At 36.2% G+C, this 20,937-nt stretch overlaps 1 protein-coding gene across 11 annotated transcripts in view; it reads left to right on the plus strand.

The window, feature by feature from the left end:
- Window positions 1-20,937, plus strand: part of GPATCH8 (G-patch domain containing 8) — a 98,409-nt gene that overhangs the window by 69,267 nt on the left and 8,205 nt on the right. For 9 of the 11 annotated variants that reach the window (XM_060290248.1, XM_060290252.1, XM_060290249.1 and 6 more), the window contains 4 exons: window positions 6,865-7,008; window positions 9,879-9,915; window positions 18,686-18,735; window positions 19,879-20,009. In XM_060290248.1, coding sequence (XP_060146231.1) covers window positions 6,865-7,008; window positions 9,879-9,915; window positions 18,686-18,735; window positions 19,879-20,009 — 362 coding nt within the window. Of the gene's footprint in view, window positions 1-6,864; window positions 7,009-9,878; window positions 9,916-14,665; window positions 14,735-18,685; window positions 18,736-19,878; window positions 20,010-20,937 lie in introns of those variants that run through there. The other 2 variants (XM_060290257.1, XM_030848979.2) reach the window with 2 other exon arrangements.

The following is a 20,937-nucleotide window of genomic DNA, read 5'->3' on the forward strand; positions in this document are numbered from 1 at the left end:
TTTATAATATGAGATTATATAATCTCATATGTTATATGAACCTATAAAAATAATTCAATCACATATATAAATATATGTACATTACAAAATCCTTGGTTAATACTTTCTTTCCTTAGATATCTTGTAATGTTGTACCACTGGCTTCTGGAATTGAATATAATCCTGAAGGAATTGAATATAATCCTGAAGAAATTGAAGGCTGGGCTAATTTCTCCCTTTGATGGTTTTACCTAGCTGCTCAGAGGAGTCTTTCTTTACCTTTAAGATTCAATAACTTTACTGCAGTGTTGATTATGACCGCTGTTTTGGGACTGTTTTCATTGGCACAAAATGTGCCCCTTCAACATGTAGATCAAGGCATGTGGTGGGGGTTTTTTGTTTTGGTTTTGGGTTTTTGGCCTGTATATTTGAAGGGATTTGGATATTTGTATGTTTGAAGGGATGTCTCCCATTGCTCCAATCCAAGTTCTTCCCTCTGCTTTTTCTAGATCTCAGAAATTCTTGATGAGTGCAAGAGATGTAGGTGTATCACTTCAAGTGAGCCGTTTATCATACTTGAAGTATGTTTTTGCTGTCATTTTCTGAAAATCTGCTACTGCTGGCCTTTTTTCACTGCTCACTTGGCCTTGAATGGCTTCTGCTTCATTTCTCCTCACATACTTCTCTTATGCCTTTTCTCATTCTCCAGATCATATCACTATTTTGCTTTTGTGTGGTATTCAAGAGAAAAAGAAAGTTGTTTTCCTGTGTTGCCACATTCATACCAGAAATCCTGGTATTGTTGTTTTCTGTTAGTTTGTTTTTTATGTATCCAGCAAGCTTCCATTACTAGTGTTTGGTAAGAGTTTATTATCTGAAGAGTTTGTTGGATTTTGTACATACTGTCTGCAGATAGTGACATTTCAGCATCATCTTTTCCAGTTTTTACACCGTCCTTGCCTCCCTCCTTCCCTTCTTTCCTTTTCCTTGCTTCCACCCTCTACCTCCCTTTCCCCCTCCCCTCCCATTTCACTTCAGTATTACCATTTCAGCTACATCTTAGGAGTTGAGGTGTGTCATTTTTATCTCTCAGTTTGAAATATTTTCTACTTGATTATGATTTCTTCTTTACTAAGTTATTTAAAAGTATTTCTTAATTTTCAAATATGTGACTGTTTTTTCCCCTGATTATTGTATTACTGACTTCTAATTTAATTGTAATACAGAGAATAATACCAGTTGTTTGAAATGTGTTAAAGTGGTCAGTTTTCTTAAATGCTCTGTGTTTACTTGAAAAGAATATGTATCCTCTAGTTGTTGGCTGCAGTTTTACACATATCCTATTTGTTTTGAGACTGTTAATTGTATTCCTTGAATCAGCTATACTCTTACTAAATTTTTTTGCTTGCTTGAACTATCAGTTACTGAGAGAGGAATGTTAATCTCCCACTGATGGTGGATTTTTCCATTTCTTCTTATAGCTTTGGCATTTTTGCTTATATATTTTGAAGCTGCATACAACTTTATAATTGTTAATAGATTGAGCCTGTTATTATAAAGTGATATTTTTGCCTTAAAGTTTCTTTTGTCTGATATCAATTTTGATAGCTTTATTTTGGTTAGTGTATTTTCTGATGTCTTTTTCCACCCTTTTTCTTTTAGCCTTTTTTTTTTTTTTTTTTTTTTTTTTTTTTGTGTTACGCGGGCCTCTCACTGCTGTGGCCTCTCCCGTCGTGGAGCATAGGCTCTGGACGCGCAGGCTCAGCGGCCATGGCTCACGGGCCCAGCCGCTCCGCGGCATGTGGGATCTTCCCGGACTGGGGCACGAACCCATGTCCCCTGCATCGGCAGGCGGACTCTCACCACTGCGCCACCAGGGAAGCCCCTCTTTTAGCTTTTATAATCAACATTTAGTTGGATTATTTGTAGGTGTTTTATCTAGTCTTCCAATATCTTTCCCCCCACCCCAGTCTCTCTTAATTGGAGTATTTAATCTAAATATAGGTAGTGTCATTTCCAGTATATTTGGATTTAAATCTGCCATCTCATTTTGTCCTTTCTATTTTTTCCACCTCCCTTTTCCCCACTTCTTTTCCTCTTTATTTCTGCATTCTTTTGTTGGTCTCAGCAAGAAATAATTGGACTGGGGATGTCTAGCATATTGATGAAGTCACGGAAATGGATTAAATCACCCAGGGAGAAAGGAAAAACACAGTATCAGAGATGAAGAATTCTCTCCATGAGCTTATCAGCAGACTAGACACAGCAGAAGATAGAATCAGTAAATTTGAAGACAAGTCAATATAAATTATCCAAACTGAAGTTGAAAGAAAAAGTAAAAAAACAGAACAGACTATCCAAGATCAATGGGGTAATATCCAGACAGCTTAATACAATATTACTAAAGTCCCAACAGGAGAGAGAAATGGGATAGATTCCAAGAGATGATGGCTGAGAAGTTTTTTCTTTTCTTTTTTTAGTGGGACATAAAATTATGACATTTTAAGAGTAAATGAAATATATGGTAAAGTGGTCTCAGGCCCTTGGGAAGAAGAAAATTCAAACTTCTTTAGAACAAGTTAGGCTTCAAAAAACTCCTAGCTAGGGATTTCCCTGGTGGTCCAGTGGTTAGGACTCAGCGCTTTCACTGCTGTGGCCTGGGTTCACACCCTGGTTGGGGAACTAAGCCACGTAGCCAAAAAAAAAAAAAGAAAAGAAATCCTAGATAAAGCTCCCCAAAACAGAAGATCATAGTCATATCACAAATCCAACTGAGAAACTAGACACTATGGGCTAGAGTTAATGGAGAAAAAAGAAGAGTAGAGTCAGACCCCTTAAGACTTAAGATATTGGAGTTGTCAGCTCAGATTACAGTGTGTAAAACAAGCATATTTAATATGTTTAAGAATAAAAAGGGATTGAGATCATGAGTAAAGGGCAAGAGACCATATAAAAACTCAATGGGAGGATTTAATAGCATTTTGCACAGAGTTGAATATTAAATTGTAACACATCTGAAGAAGTATCAGGATGCAGGAAAAAATGGAGAGAGGGAGGGCAAGAAAGAAAGAGAGAGAAATGGAAAATACGTGAAGAGTTAGATGATAAAGAATGAGAAGCTCTAATGTGTCTAGACAGAGTTCCAGAACGAAAGAAAGAAAAAGAATAGGGCAGAGGCAGTGTTCAAAGAGGAGATCCCAGAATTTGATGAAAGACACAACTCACAAATTCAGGAAGCCTAATGAATCTCGAGCAAGATAAAAAAGAAGTCTACATGTAGACATGTCCTGGTAAAACTGTACAATACCATAAAAAATACACAATCTTTGAAGAACTGCTGTAGTAACATGGAAGTCAGAATACAGTGTCAATTCTGTTATAATCTAATGGAATGTTGAATGTGCTCAGAGCAAACAACCATCAACCTAGAATTGCACACCCAGCAAAAATATCTTTAAGAGTAGAGATTAGGGCTTCCCTGGTTGCGCAGTGGTTGAGAGTCCACCTGCCGATGCAGGGGACACGGGTTCGTGCCCTGGTCCGGGAAGATCCCACATGCCACAGAGCGGCTGGGCCCGTGAGCCATGGCCGCTCAGCCTGCGCGTCCGGAGCCTGTGCTCTGCAACGGGAGAGGCCACAATGGTGAGAGGCCCGCATACCGCAAAAAAAAAAAAAGAGTAGAGATTAAAAATAGATAAATTTTTGGATAAAATTTGCCACCAGAAGACTCTTCTAAAAGAAATTTCAAAGAAAGTATTTAAGAAAGAATGTGATTCCCTTTGAAAGACTTGAGATGCAATAAAGAATCTCTTATAATCAATATTTAATTGGATTGTATGTGGTTTTTTTGTTTTCTGTTTTTGCGGTACGCGGGCCTCTCACTGTTGTGGCCTCTCCCATTGCGGAGCTTAATAGCCAGACAACATGAAATTGCCCAGGATGCTGAGAGAAAACTATTGAGAAGGATCGAATAGGGAAAAAAATCATAATGTGTTATATATTCACTTTTCAATTTTAACTAATTTATCCAAATGAGTTCAATACTGGCATTCCACAAAATACATCAGCCTTCTCTTGCATACTGATTAAATAGCTCATGTGAGAAATAGTGGAGAGATGTTAGATGATAGAGATGCTTTGAAAGTGTATCCAAAAGATACTAAACTGAATAAAAGAAAGGCAGATTGTAGAGCCTTTGAAATGAGATTTATCTTTAGGTCTGTTAACTAGAAGGAGCTACTTATCTACCCTGCTGTAGAAGGCTAGCAAGGAATCATTTATCATTCCTTTCCCCTTCTCATTCTTCTGTGCTGCTTTATAGCAAATGAATATTCTCAACTTGCTTTGAGATGTCTAGTTTTTAAGTGGAACTGCTGAGGCAAATTGGACCACTTCTTTGGATCAGTCCCACAGTTTTGAGCCAAAACCTCATTAAGACTAATAGATGACCAACATATCTGTGTTGGCTTTTCAAAATTAGCAGTGCATCTTATTTGGAGAACAATCTTGTAGTGTTTAACCCCATAGCTGGCCACAGTCTCAAGTAATGCTTTTTGCTATAAAGTCTAAAAAGTTGAACGTTAATAGTTACTCCAGCTTCTTGTGGTTAGTAACTTGCCTGGCATATCGTTTTCTGTCCTTTAACTTTCAACTTTCTAAGTCCTCATGTTTTAGGGATATCTCTTATAATCAGCATGTAGTTGGATTTGTTTTTCTGACAGTATTTTATTTTAATACTTTACATTTCTTGTGATTACTTATAAATCTGTTTCTTACATCTTTTTACTTTCTATTTTCCTGTTTTTTGTTGTCTGTCTTACCTTTATAAAATTGAAGTTATCTTAATCTTTCCCCCTTTGCTACTCCTATTTTTCTGATAACAACCCTTGGAATTCTAATACAAATTATGCTTAATTTAACAAAGTCTAAAGTTAACTCCATCTCAATCAGTAGAAGGACTCTAGAACGCTTTAATTTCAAACACCCTTTCCTATTATCTATGGCTGTGTCTGCTAGCATTTTTTTTTAACTCTTTTCCATCCTGCAAGCTAGGTGGTGGTGTTACTGTTGTGATTATTAATCTGTATATTTATTAATTTCATTTCTTACCACTTTTAGTATTTCAGACCTTTTGTCTGGCATCATTTTCCTTCCTTAAAACAGTGACTTTCAAGTCCTCAGTAAGAATATTTTTAGTATTACAACCACACAAACACAACTGAAACAAAAGTTTTAGAAGACAGTATTTACCTTTATTATGTGAAATATCCTCTGTATTTTTCTACTCTTTTTTTTTTTCCTTTTTTTCTGCCTGTTACAATCTACGAAATCAATGTCATGACCCACTAGTGGGTCACAATCTATGATTTCAGAAATACTGCTTTAGGAAGTTCCTTTTTAATGAATCTGTAGGTGGTAAATTCTCTTTTTATCTGGAAGTACCTTTATTTCATCATTTCTGAAAAATATTTTCATTTGGTATACAAATGAAAATGTTTTCTCTCACACACCAAAGCATACTATCTTCCATCTTTTGATGTTGCTTTTGAATCTTCTGTCAATCTGATTGTGGGTGATCCTTAATTTTTTTCTGGGTAGTAGTATGATTTCATTGTCTTTGCTCCCATAGTTATGGGACTCAGTGAGTGTTTCTAGGTGCTTATTTTTATTTAGCCTGTGTGGTATACCTGTGCTTCCTGTACCTCCGGAGTCATGTCTTTCATCAGTTCTGAAAAATTCTCAGCCATTATATCAATAGAAATATAATTCACTTACTATAAAACTCACCCTTTTAAAGTGTACAGTTCAGTGGTTTTTAGTATATTCCACAAGGTCATGCAACCATTGTTACAATCTAATAGCAGAACGTTTTCACCACCCTGCTACATTTTTTTGAGCTGTATCTTGACTGTCTTTTAACCCATCCCCTAGATAGTTGGTGAATTTTTTTGTTTATTTTTTACAATTAGGTTTTTCAGTTGTAAAAATCTCATTTGGTTCTTTCTGCAGTCTGCCTATTTTTTTGGTTTTGATTTTTTAGTGTTTTATGTTTGCTAATTTTTGTAATTCCATTTTATATTTTAAACATTTTATAGTTACTTTATATTCTGTAACAGACTATTCCAAAATCTGAGTTCTTGGGAACTAAATCTATTGCTTATTTTTTGTGACTCTTGCTTGTGATAGATTTATTTCCTTTTGTGTGTATAGTAATCTTTGATTGTAACTCATATTTTATTGATCCTAATCTAGGAAAAAATTTGGGACCAAAATTGAGGATGCTTTCTGAGAATATATTTTATTCCCACTGCCAAGACCCAGAGATCCTGGGATTTCCAGCCTACTTCCAGGTTCTTTTCCTTACTAGTGAGGCTTCTCAAGTTTAGTTCCCCCACCTTGCTTAAACCTCAAGCACGAGTGTCACCCACGTGTCCTAAGGAGAGCACTTGCCCATCACAGCTCTGATTTCAGTTTCAGGTCATAGCTGATTTTTAAATTTTGTTTTTTCTTCTCTGATTGCGCTTCTTGGGGATTTACTTTTCTCTCTGTGGTTCCTGCAGTGCAGTGAAAATTGTGTTTTATATATCTGGTTAGTTGAGGGGTTTTTAGCCAGGGATAGGAGTAGGGAATGCCACAGTATCTAGTCCACCACACTGCCAAAAGAGAAAGTAAAATTAAACTCTGAACTTTGTTTGAAGACAACCGTTAGTATAACCACACGCTAATTACCGCACCATATTGCTACTTCTGCTCTGTCTGACTTTAACTGGTACCATTAAATGTTATGAAAAGCCCTTTTTCCCTCTTCAGGGAAGACAACTTTTTTATAACATTCACTTAAAACTCTACCAAGTCATTTTTTGTTCTATTTTGTGGTTCTTACAGGATTATGTTGATAAAGAGAAGGCAATTGCCAAAGCGTTGGAAGACCTCAGAGCCAACTTTTACTGTGAACTCTGTGATAAGCAATATCAGAAACATCAGGAATTTGACAACCATATCAACTCCTATGATCATGCACACAAGCAGGTGAGGAACAGTTAATTTCTAACAAAGAAAAAGATACTTTATTTGTTATAACTATTGCATTTTATGAGTGTACCCCAAAAAACTTGTTGACTATGGTTTCTTGTATCTGCCTGTCTTTATCTGAGGTCATCTGACTGATTTGACTTTTCTCCAGTGACAGAGTCCTGACATTGACCTCATCCTTCCAAGATTGTATGTAGAGTGAAGAATTGTGAGCTTCATAAATCGTGCATAAAATTTTTGGCTTTGAGTGGTTTCTAAATTTGTATTTTTCAACTAAGGATCACTGGGAGCTTTGTTTCCCTTTCTCCCCCTTTCTGAACTTGTTAAAGTTTGAATAGTTATCTCAGACTGTGGTCATTTCCTCTTCTGTATCTAAGAATTCATGCTGTATTGGTTATTTCCTATCAGTAAGTCATTTTGTTACTTGGTATACCTTGGAGGATAGATAAATTTTGAGGAGGAAAATCAAGTTAGATGCTATTTTAACTTCAACAGAAAATTCTGATGCTGCATGTTGAAGAGCTTGCTGAAAAATGAATTACACCTTCTTTATGGTCTTTTTCTTTTCTTTTCTATTCTATTCTTTTCTTTCTTTCTTTTTTTTCTTTCTTTCACTGATTTAGAAAAGGAACTTATTCCTAACTAGTACTGGCATAAAGAAGGCGGCAATAATTCCCTTGGGGGATTTTAGAAGGAGGAAATGAATCTTTACATCTCTAGAACAATTCTAACTTATTAAAGAATTTTGAGCCATTTGATCTTAGGTGACTTTAGCAGAACTTGCTAAGTCTTTGGGGATACAATGGTTGTAGTTGTTAAATTTGTAAGATTTATGAGCATTACTGGAATGCTCTCATATGCTGGACCTGTCAAACCAACTTTTTTTTTTTTAACCTTTGTTTCATCTTCCAACCAACCATAAGATTTTAGTGCACATAAAAGGCGAGCTTTGACTAAGTTTTCTTTTACTGGCACAGGAATAGTTTGTAAGCTGGTTGTGGTCTTATACTTTTTCCACATTTAACTACACCTAACCAGTTTAAGATTCTTCCACTGATAGAGTTATATTGAAGACAGCTTTTCAACTTTTTATACAACTTTGGACATTGTTTTAATATATTGTCAGCTCTACTTGATTTGAGGAAGAGAAATCTAGAGAGCATATATATGGACAAGATATATTAGCAATTACCTTACTACTTCAAAGAATCATCTGTCAAGAAAGACAAATGCAACAGTGAATATTGCTTATCCAGTAACTTTTCCAGCTTTTTGGTGTGTGTGTAGTTCAGATTTGGGGTTTTGTTTTTGTTTTGTTTGTTTGGAGGAATTAACAAAGATATTTAGCATCTAAATACATTATCTACCATTTTGGGCTCTTGAGAATTTCTTTGGTTAAGAATTGTGTATGATAAATTAAAAGAATTGATATATGTATAACTAAATCACTTTGCTGTACACCTGAAACTAACACATTATAAATCAACTATACTCCAATATAAAATAAAATTTTTTTTAAAAATGAAAAGATTCCAGAGGAAACTTTAGGCACCAAAAAAGAACAATTAGAAAGATTACATTTTTAGTTGAAAGAAGTTTCTTGACTTCCCTTTCAATTAGAAAAAAATGAACCAGGAAAAGTGTGATTCAAAGTTGAATCATGTATAGACTTGCTTTTTAAGGGGAAAAAATTCTATCAGAGCAAAACAGATTTACAAAATAAATCTGAGCAAAAATACGGAACTAATAAAATTCGCATTGACAACATTAATGTGATGGATGGTAATGTTTTAGTGATGGTGCTCTCAGTTTGAGAGTAGGAGAAATTATTACAACTGATTCATTTGAATTTGACATGTTTATTCTCCTGTGCACCTTGTGTTGCCTCTGTTCTCTCATCACTTTTCTCTTTTGCAGTGATTCTCCATCTGGGGAGATTTTGTCCCCCAGGGGACACTTGGCAATGTCTGGAGACATTTTTGATTATCACAACTAGGGAGATGGTGCTACTGGCACCTAGTGGGTAGAGACTAAGTGTGCCACTAAGCATCCTACAATTCACAGAAAAGCTCCTTGCAACAAAGAATTACCTGGCCCAAAATGTTGATCAGTAGTGCTGAGGTTGAGAAACTCTGTTCTCTTAAGACTACTGAAAAACTTTCAAATACATGTGATATTGTGGTATTGTTTGGCCTTTGTTTGGTACAAACCAGTCAATTTCATTTTAAGTCCCCAGTTATGTTGTAAACATTTCTGTGTTCTCATCTAAATGATCTCAAATATTTATTATTACTCCTTTTTAGATTATCATCAAAATGAAAATACAAAATTAAGGATTTCTTATATTGAACTACCTTATCCATTAATATAGAATATATCTGTGATCCCTGGTCTGGGAAAAAAGTCTTTAGCTGGTGTGATTAATGAATGCATGTAAGTTTATTTGTTCACCTTGATCAAAAGCCCATCTTAGGTGGGCTGTTCTTAAACAAAGAACAGATGTGGTATAAGTTTGTTATTTTGTTTGTTTTTTGGTAGTGTTCTCTATTTGGTTAAAATGTAGGCTTTTCATCTTTCTTTATACTGTTCTCAATGCAAGTGGTAGAATCTTGAAACAGAATGCTATAAATATATAAACAAAAAAATGCACAGTACTGAATTTTTTATAGTTACTTTTCCCTGCCCTTAGAATTTCTAAGGAGACTTTAACTGACCTTGGTACAACACAGCTAAGTAATCCCTAAGAGGAGGAGGTAGGTCCTATTTTTCATTCCTCTTTGACGGACATGAACTTACCATACAAATGGACCTACCATTTTCCAAATTTATGCTCTAAAATCATAAAGACACCCTGTCTTGTCTTCCAGGAAGGCACACAGGATTATTATGAATCTGAGATAATAGGTAAGTACATTCAACCCTATATTAGTAATCCCTAGTTTGCATCTTTCATCAAATTTTCACCATTAAAATTTTCCAGAGAAATAATATGTTAGTGGTAAACTTACTAGTGTAGGCAGGATCCTGAACATGCCCTTATCTTTATTAAGCACAAGTAATCTCTCAAAAAGGAGCTATGTGGTCACCCTTATTTGTGGTGATTTTTTATCCCCCTGCCCTTTGGTGCTGTGTACATCTCACTATTCACTCGTTTTTCTCAAATTTTCTAAGATATTTTGTGAAGAGAGTCATTAATACACAGATATTAAGACCCAGCTTGATTTTCAGAGATGAAAAACCTAATTAGACATTTTGGCTCTTTTTAGCAGTTCAATCCTCTTTAAAAGTGATAATTTCATACATTTTGAAATCTTCAAGGGTAAGCCTTCCATTCCTCAAGGGATAACCCAATGTATGATTCATTTTTATATATGTTAGTTCTGATATGCCTGAGTGCTCAATAAACATTAGTATTCATCTTCTACCTTTGTTGACTTAGTTATAAGTTAAAGTTGACTTTGAAACTAAACATTTTTCCGTCTCTACCTTCGTGCCACTTTATCTTGCATATCTTTTTAAAGAACATATCTGCTAATGAATATAACAATGGAAACCATTTCTTTAGTCTTGCAAGGTTTAAATTTCAAACTCCAAAGAATATTCTCTTTCCCAGAGGTAAATTTGTAGCAGCACAGTGGTCGGTGCCTTATTTTAATGCTGGTGTGTTTTGGTTTTGCTTTTGCTTTCTTGGTGCCTTATTACCCACTCAGGATTCTTCCAGTCTTACTCTCTTTTATTTGTGCCACTAAGGGGCTCTCCTCACTAGCCTCCGGTACATAAACTAGAGATCACAAATTGTCCCACAGATGTACAATTGACCCTTGAACCACACGGGGGTTAGTGGTGCCAACCCTTCCAGGCAGTCGAAAATCTGTGTATGATTTATGGTTGGCCCTCCATATCTGAGGTTCCTCCCTATCTGTGGTTCCATATCTGTGGATTCAGCCAACCCCAGATCATATAGTACTATAGTATTTACTGTTGAAACAAATCCACATATCAGTGGATCTGCACAATTCACACTCATGTTATTCAAGCGTCAGCTGTATTTTGCCTGGTCTTTGTAGTGTCAGTTTTTTTCTCCTTTAATTTCAGTTGGTTCCCAACTTTTTAAAATGAGATATTATATCATTCAGGCTTTGGCTTATCTTGAAAAATTGAAACATCTGAGAACATTGGGCCTGCATATCAACATAACAGTTGGGTAAAGCTGATTAGTTGCCTTCTCTTTAGAAAGGCATGTTCTCATTCTCCAATTAGATATGGTTTCCACTTCATCTCTTCTCTTACATAAGCCTGTGAGACTCATTACATTACCTACCAAATCCCTCTAAACATTTGAATTTGTGACCCAGGCCTGTACCTTTCCTTCTTTTCCACACAGGCTCCCACAGGTTCTCATTGACACTAGGGAAGTAGCACATTGAAAAGATGCCTTCTTATTCCTCCTTAGTGTTGGGTACAATTTCCTTGCAATTTCAAAACCATCTGTGGTAGTCCAATCCAATATCAAAATCTGGTACTGTAAAGCAGCTTTGAGAAATTCCTTTAACTTGTACAAAGAATCAGTATCTCCATCAGAGGAAAGAATGCTTTCAGCCTGCCTCTTCTTTTTGCTAAGGTAGCTTCAGTATGAAAACCCCTGTACTTCAGTACATTTTTTAAAAAAAGAAATACGAAGGTATGTTTTATCTGTAAAAGTAGTGGTTTCCTGAGCTTTATAAATGACTGAACTAAAACAAATCAAGCCTATAGCAGCCATTAGTGATTTCTCTATTCTGAATTGTACAGAATAGAATCTATAACTACTACATGGTTTAGTTAACTTTGTCTAAACTTTGTCTAATACTTCTGAATTGAAGTATTTTCTGAGAAATTGTTTGGTGATAGAAGGAATGATCATTTTTGGACTTCACATAAACTTCATTCAAGTTTGGACTACTTTCCACTTGAAGGTTCACTATTGACTGGTCAGATTTTTTTGCCTCTCGATGCATTTGATTCTCTGTATGCTTGGCACATGTAACATCAGGACAGTAAGCACACCAAAGCCAATTGAACCTCTGGGAAGCCACTGCAGATCTGATGAAATGTAACTGTATTCCTTTTTCAGTGCAACTTTGATATTCAGTGCAGGTGTTGGGGGGGGGGCAGCGCAGAAGTAAAAACAAAATTAAAAAGGCAAAGTGAGAAAAGATAATTCTAGGGCTAAAAGAAAAGGACCTTTCTAAGAAGTGAAATCCCTAAGATCAGATACCAATGAAGATATTTCATAGGTGCTGTATATTTTGGGTGTTTATAGAATGTTTATACTTAGAAAACCATAAATTGATTATTGTAAAGATGTGAAACAGGTTAGGAAAATCATAAAGTATTTATGAATCCCAAAGCTTCATAAATGTTGACTTAAATAGCACAGTTCACTTCTGAAGAGATTATTCTTTGAGAAGCAAAAGCAAGTGTGAAGAGAGGAATGTATCTCAGAACTAAAGCATATTGTAGTTGTATTTTAATAACCTGTATCAGAGAGGTGAAAATTTTAGGTTCAGTGATATTTTGTACACTGTGGGATACCATTTTCTTTGGGACTGTTTTGTCTAATAAGAGAATTGACATCATTTGGCCAGTCTTCCAACAACTGAGCATGATTCGAGCCTTTTCACCTGTTAAATCTTATATACCCACCACCTCTGCTTTTGTTGAGAATAGGTTCCTTACACCCTGCTCTCACAACCTAGTTAACCTTGGAAAACTCTGCATCTGTTTAGGGAAGCTGTCTGCTTTTGTGAGCCGAGGTAACTTTAAACAGACCCTTTGGGAGCTAAGGTTGCTGGTAAACCCTGTATTCTCATACTATGTATTTCTAACTCTGTTCTTTATCTTGACACACAATTCCAAAGTGAATAAAAATGATTCTACCTAATTTATGTTTTGTAGCTTTCAACTGGTTTTCTGCTTCTATACACATGCATTCATCACAGTGATGCACTGTGGCAGAGATTCTGGGATGAGCCTGTATGTTCTATTGTAGTCTGAAAAGTTAAAGCAACTTAAGGAATAATGATAAGTTTGTGAGCAACAGTACTGAAAAGAGAACTCTGAACTAGGATGCTGCTGTTCCATTTGCTTTGGACCTAAGCAACTCTTAACGAATTATGCTCCTTCAGATTTTACCTAGAGGGCAAATCTTTGCCTCCAGATATGATCTCTAGAGGATTATGTAGATATACTTAAAACTTGTTATCCACAAAACCACAGTGGTATACCATTTCACACCTACTCAGATGGCTAAAATGAAAAAGACACAGTAAGTGCCGGAGAAGATATGGAGAAATTGGAAATCTCCTACACTGCTAGTGGGGTTATAAAGTGGCACAGCCCCTCTGGAAAACAGTTTGACAGTTCCTCAAAATGTTAAATATAGAGCTACCACATGACCAACACATACTTAAGAGAAATGAAAATATGTCCACACAAAAACTTGTACAAGATTGTTCACAGCAGCACTATTCATCATAGCCAAAAAGTGGAAGCAACCAAAATATCCATCAACTGATGGATAGATATACAAAATGTGGTACAACTATACAATGGAATGCTATTCAGCAATAAAATAGAATGACTTACTGGTAAATACAACATGCACGAATCTTGAAAATATTATGCTAAGTGGAAGAAACCAATCACAAAAGACCCTTATGTTGTATGATTTTATTTATATGAAAAGTTTAGAATAAGCAAATCTATGGATAATATAGTTCAGGTTTCCAGGGACTGGGTAGAAAGGGGCAGTGAGGAATGAATGCTAATGGATGGGTTTTCCTTGGGGGATAATGGAAATATTCTAAAATTAGATAGTGCTGATGGTTGCACAACTCTGAGAATATGCTAAACCCACTAAATTTTACACTTTAAATGGGTGAATTTTATGATACATGAATTACATATCAATAAAATTATTTTTAACAACTTCATTATCAAACTTAAATTTTGGTAGTGATGATGGTGACTTCATATATTGAATACGTGTGTGTGTGTGTGTGTGAAAAATACCTTAAAGCAGTATACACCTGGTGCTATTAAAGAATATAACATACTTTTAAGGCTTTTTGCTGTATTTCTGAACATAAAAGCAAATATAACAGTGATTTTATGACAAATTAACTTGATATTAACCAAATGATATTAAGTCATTGTGTTTCAGAGTAATTGGGCACAAATGGTATTGCTATAAATGACTATTAGAACTACTGTTACCTAGGCAAAAGAATGTATACTTCTCTTTTTCCCTTCTGAGTTTTTTCAGTATCTGTAATCATCATTAGTGTTTAGTTTTCTCTGTTACCAAACATTTGGTTTTCTCTGTTACTGAATAAAACTCATTTTCATCACTTACTGATATGCATGTGCTAAAAGAAGAATTTACACCTCAGTGCCCAGTAACTTGGATTTCCTTAACCTTTCAACTATAATCTTTTTTCTGTGAGTAGTTTAACGCTGAGGCTTTCTGTGTTCTCTGCTGGTCTTTTCCCTCCCTCATCACATGGCGATGTTCTGGCTGGTCTCATCCAGAGGCATCAAACACTGAGACTTGAAGTGGGTAACCTGGCCAAGCAACTACAGCATGACTACTCCAGTTTTGGAGGGGAAAGGAGTTCCTCATTAATGTTATGTCATTGGAGAGAGGCAGGAAACAGTGGGAAGAAGAGGCCGTGGATTTGGGGTATGTGGGGTTGTTGACATAATGGAAAGGGAGTAGTTGAGTTCAGAAAGGGCTGGATCATGTTTAGGCAGAAAAACAGATTGAGTTGCAAGCAACCACTGCTTCTTTGATCACCATTTTCCATCTCTGTTTGTAACCAACAAATAATACGTAAAAGTATGTATGTGTTCCCTTTCCCAATAACTGATTTTAAAACTGAAACAAGTTTGATAAATGTTTATTGAACATCTCTTTTGTGCCATATAGACAATGGTGTGTGCATTGCAGGGTTAGTTATAAAGGAAAACTAAGAACAATCTCTGGGAGAGTGAGATTGCTATCTGGTGAGAAAAAGAAATCACGGATAATCTGACCCTGAAGAGACAGAATTAGGTTTCTCTTTAGAATTGAGTAAATATTAGAACATAGGATTTTTAGTGGCAATAGAAAATACTCTGCCTATTTTCTGGTGCCTGAAATTCCCTTCACATGGAAACAATGTTTTTATTCTTTAAATTGCAATAATAGATTTAAAATACTTGAGAAAGATAATAGATTTATTCCTAGTAAAGTATACTCAATCAAATATAAGCTTCTAACATAAAATTTTGTTGTGATTCAAGAGAAGAGTAGCATCAAAAGATATAAAAAGTATTTTATTAGACTGAGATCCTTGTTATCTTTTGTTGATAGGGAAAACTGTCTCATTCATTCCCAGCTCAAACACAGTGCCACTTCTTGCTATTGACACTCCACATTATTGATAATGTGGACAAATATATCACCTACACTGAAAACCTGGTAAGATTTACCAGATTCTCATTTCTCTGGTTTAATTTGTTTGCAGATGGATAGTGGAGCAGGATTTTGGGTCTGGAGTAGATATTTTTCTGCCAACACAGTGCTGTTTAGCTGGTTTTAAGAACTAGAATGTCATTTACATTTGAAGTGGTCTTTAGCCCAACTGTGGATGGGTATTTCAAGAGCTGGGTTATTTGTTAAGTTCTTCCCTCTACTGGTCTTTTGGGAAATTTAATAGAAACCCCAGCTACCATGTGAGTGAAAATCAGTGAGAAATTATGTTCTCTGTCACAAATGTATACTTTTTTGGAAATATGCTATTTGTTTTTCAGGAAAACAAGATCTTCAAACCCTTTCATTATGAATGGGGTTTGGTCTCCTTTCCCTTGAATCAAATATTTTTCAGCTAAAGATGTGTTATGTGGCTTAAATTTATATTAATAAGTATTAATAAATAAGCAAATTTATTAGTAACTGTTCAGAAAGCATACTTTATAATTTTCAGATATAAGGACATAGTAGCTTTGGAGTCACCTTAAATGATTAATTAGATCCATTCAGATTAGACTGTGTGCTAGTTTGGAGTCTAACTTGAATTTGTGTGTACAGTATGGAATTTGCTCAGCCTTTGAAAGTAGTTTTTGGATTGATGACACATCTGTACTTTTTGGTCTCCTTACTTGAACTCTGTCTCTTCTCTGACAGTTATGTTGCTCCTCTATTCTTGCCTTGAAAAGCTATCTGAAGTTGAGTTCCTCTTCAGAATTTAAGTGGAAAGTAAAAAGTACAGGTCACACACAGAGAGAATTTCATACGGGTATTCAGTGGCATATGAGCCAAGCTTGGTAGCCTTTTGGAATAAAATAGGCAACTGGAAAATCTGATTCTGTATTGAGGGCCTTGTACCTTTATGAAAATTACTTTTTAGATGGGAAATTGAGAAGTTTCTGGTCAGTATCCTTTTCGCCATTGGCCCAATTCTGTTCAGGAGTAAGGGGTTTAAATTTTTAGGCTTTTTGGTTCTCTAAGGAATGAGACTTCCGGGAATTCCCTCATGATCCAGTGGCTAGGACTTGTTTTCACTGCCGGTGCCTGGGTTCAGTCCCTGGTTGGGGAACTAAGATCCTGCATGCCATACAGCATGGCCAAAAAAAAAAAAAAAAGAGAGAGAGAGCGACTTCCTTACTGTATGAGAGTAATAACTAGGAAAAACATTATTTAGCATGAATATGTTCCTAGTAAATATTGATACATGAAAATATTTCATATCAAACTTTCCTACAGGTGGTAACGAGGATTTGTCAAAAATCAAGGATCCAGTGTTTAAGCCAAATTATTCACCAGCCATTTACCAGATGAGTTCTGTAGCCTTGGCGCTGCTCCTTACGCTGCAGGGTTGATTATAAAGATAAGCCGTAGTCCCTGCCCCAAATAAAGGGGAAGGGGCAGTATTGAACAATTTGGACATACTAAATGCTTTACTCGTATTTATTTTGACACTTAATCTCGTAAATCTATTGCTAGATAGCCCTGTTTTTCTAATGAGGGAATTGCAGCTCAGAGAGGTGAAACCACTTGGCCAGTAATTAATGGATTTGAACCCAAGTCTTTCTCACTCTGAAATTTTACACAAACTGCCCTTCTGAAAGACAGGAATAAGTATAGTCAGGCTAAATATGATGATTGCTAGATCACTGCTATAACAAAGTGTTAGTAAGACAGTTCACAAAGAAGAAAAATCCTATCTTTTATGAGGGATCAGTAGAGACTTTGTGAGGGGAATTTAGTTTGACCCTGAGAAGAAAGGAGAGTTGGAGTTAGGAATCCATTTTTATCATCAGAACACCCTTATCTGAGAGAGACCCCAAATATACATTTTGGGTTTGGGAGAGTTGCCAAGCCCTGTCTTTAAGGTTTGGGTTAGAATTCTAGGGTTCCCAATTCTTTTTTTTTTTTTTTTTTTTTTTTTTGCGGTATGCGGGCCTCTCACTGTTGTGGCCTCTCCTGTTGCGGAGCACAGGCTCCGGACGCGCAGGCTCAGCGGCCATGGCTCACGGGCCCAGCCGCTCCGCGGCATGTGGGGTCCTCCCGGACCGGGGCACAAACCCATGTCCCCTGCATCGGCAGGTGGACTATCAACCACTGCGCCACCAGGGAAGCCCCCAATTCTATTTTTAAGACCCCAGTCTTAACTATAAAGTTTGTAAAGGTGATACAGGAGTGTTTGCTACACCCTATATAGGACCACGATTTGAATTTGTTTTATTGACATCATCCCATTTTCTTCCCTCCCTACCTTTAATTATATTGTGGGAATTTGAGATAGGATGTCTTCAGGCTGATGTGGAAATAGTTCTATCCCTTCAACTTCAAGTTTGTACCAGGTGGCTGCTGAATGATTGGAAATCATTGACTTAGCTTGGAGACTCCAGACTTTGATAAAATGCTCATACTTTTAGACAGTGTCCTGTAGTTTGGGGAATAACTCCTAAAAGTATAAGAGGGAAGGGAATGACTGGGCATGGGGAGATTTTCCAGGCTTATGAGGTGGCTAGAGAAAAACATATCATTCTGTTTAAATCTTGGCTAGAGAGCCTGGTAAGTGTTTGGGGCAGGAAAAAACTAGGTTTGTGGCCTAAAATAATCATACAATAGTCCTGATAGGCTCTTTCTCTCTGCCCCATTCTCCTTGGAAGGAGGAAATTGGAGTTCATATTTATTTAAAATAGTTGCTCCTCTATCTTGAAGTGATTTTTATAAAAATCTTAATTCTGAGCAGCCAGCCTCAGTAAAACAATTTTGCCATCTCTTGGTTACTTGAACGCCCCCAAAATAAAGGTAAATGAAAATAAGACTAACTGCTTTTAGACCACACTGGTCTTTCCTAAAGTTCTGTAACCATTTTTCCTAAAGGAATGGAGATGGTTCCATTTATCTAGAAGGGATTATTACTGTGTCAGTCTGTGTGTACGTACACATACATGTTTTGTATAGGTGCTTCCCTTCTCCCCAACCCTTTTAGAGTTGATGGCTTTATCCCTGATTGTTCAGTATAATAGTTTGCACATTCACTAAGAGAGCTTGTGTAGTAATGCTTGCTTTATTTTTTTTTCTCTTCCATTCTTGTTTTATTTTTTACTTTTTTTTTTCTTTGTGATGTGACATTTTCAGCTGATGTATTGAAAGCAAATCCTTCTAATTTGGGAGCCCAGATCACAAGAGTGAGTTTTTCTACTAGTGTCTTTAGCTGTGTATCTTTTTTTGTGTGTGTCTTTCTACCCTTTTCCCCTCCCAATTCAAAAAGATTCAAAACACATTTCATAAATATTAGATAAGAAAATTCCTCTGTCTGTTGCACATCATGCCTTTCAAACAAAGCAATGTCCACTTTATGTTGGGTCAGATTCCTTTTCCCAATGCTATTGTAAAAGCATAGGTTAATATATGTGTTTTGGTTTGTTTGCTTTTATATTATCTAGTATGTTGAAAATAATTTTAGTTACGTCTTCATTGCAGATAGATATGTCTGGAGTCTGTCATCAGTGTGTCATAACGTTGTTGTTTTTGTTTTGTTTTAAGGAAAATTATATATAGTAGCCTCTGAGAATAAAAGACCCATTCTTTTATCAGGATTTTAAGTAATACTTTGACTTGTCTCTACTCTCCCATCTCATTCCCTGGATGTTCCTCTCAGGGCCGTGAAGGAATGAAAAGCCACACATATTACTCTCTAATTTCAGCAGACTGACCAGATGAAAGTGGTCAGACTGGTGAGCTCTGAACATGCAAGCATTGGAAGATGGTTTGTTTGATTAGTTAGCAAGAAAACGGTTCATGGTGAAAAGAATAGCACCTTTTTATGGTGAAATAAAAGTATGCTTTCTATTAGTCTGAATGATTCAGATAACCTCCCCATGTAAGCTGTACATTGCTTTTTAAGATCTTACACCTGGGTAATTTTCTATACTAGCTAACCCCTTTCTGTTCTCTTTGGCTTGTGTTATTACAATTTAACTCATGTTCTATTTGTCTAGTTTTGCATCCTGGAAGAGCAGGTGATTAAATAGTCCCTTTTCTTTTCTCCTAGTGTTCTTTTCTCCTAATGTTGCTTGTTGCTTCTGAAATTATTTAATTTTACCCAATAAAGCAAATGGTATGCTGTCCTAATTATGAATGCAGATACTCCAAGTGCTTTACCCAAAGTAATCAGCCATTGTGTTTTCAATTACCATGAGAGTATAACAATGTATTCTACACTAGCGCTATAACCATTGATTATGGGTAAATATTCTGAAAGCCTTGCTTTCAGGATCCCCAGGTTATTCTAAATCACCCACTCCCTGTTCCTTTCTTTTGTTACCCAGAGATTGAAAGATCTCAAGCAGAGAGAGTTTGCTCGAAATGTCTCTTCAAGATCCCGCAAAGATGAGAAGAAGCAAGAGAAAGCCCTACGGCGGCTCCACGAGTTGGCAGAGCAAAGAAAACAAGCTGAATGGTGAGGACATTTTCTCTCCGAGGATTCTACAAATAATTATAACCCTTAAGATTTAAGAATTATAATCCTTTTTTTAAAAATTGAGGTATAATTGACATATAATCCTTCAGTTTTTAATAGATCCTTCTTTCAAACTAAAAGCGTATCTATACTTGGAGTATAACATATTAAGAATATGCACTCCTGAGGCCGTATCCTATGATCTTTGTGACCTTAGTTATCCAAGCTCCTTGCCTCAGTTTCCTTATCTGTAAGATGAAATGATAACAATTTCTTATAGTTGTTGTGAGAAGTCATTAAGTTGTTATATCAAAGTGCTTATAAAAGAGTTCCTAGCACATAGAAGATACTCAGTAAATCAGTAAATTATGCAACAATTATTATTCCCATTCTCCAGCTTATTTTTTCTTTCTTTCTTTCTTTCTTTTTTTTTTTTTGACTGCCCTGCACAGCTTGTGGGATGTCAGTTCCCTGACCAGGGATTGAACCCTGGGCCATGGCAGTGAAAGCGCCAAATCTTAACCACTAGACCAGGGAATTCCCCTCCAGTATTATTCTTATGTAGAAAAGCATATACATCACAGTATTCTACTGGGGCACAGATTCAAGTGTTGTAACTGCCTTTTAAGTACTATAGAGTAGAGTTAGTACTAAACATTAAAACCTAGGAAATTCTATCCATTTATTTCTCTGCAGATTCCTGCCTTCTTGAGTGTTGTTTTTAATGTTCCTTCATGGTTCTTGATGATAAATTTGGGGCTGGTGTTTAGCCTTAGGTGGAATTTATCCCACCTAGGGCTGAATTTCCAAGCGACTAGACTTTGGGGACCCAGTCTTTGAGCATCTGAGAATTCATGAGGTATGTGCCTCAATCCGAAGGACCTACGTCCCTATGTTTGTTTTTAATGGCTGGCCAGTAACAAAGGAG

Source organism: Globicephala melas, chromosome 20 (assembly GCF_963455315.2).
Source record: "Globicephala melas chromosome 20, mGloMel1.2, whole genome shotgun sequence".
In the NCBI taxonomy this organism is placed as follows: Eukaryota; Metazoa; Chordata; class Mammalia; order Artiodactyla; family Delphinidae; genus Globicephala; species Globicephala melas.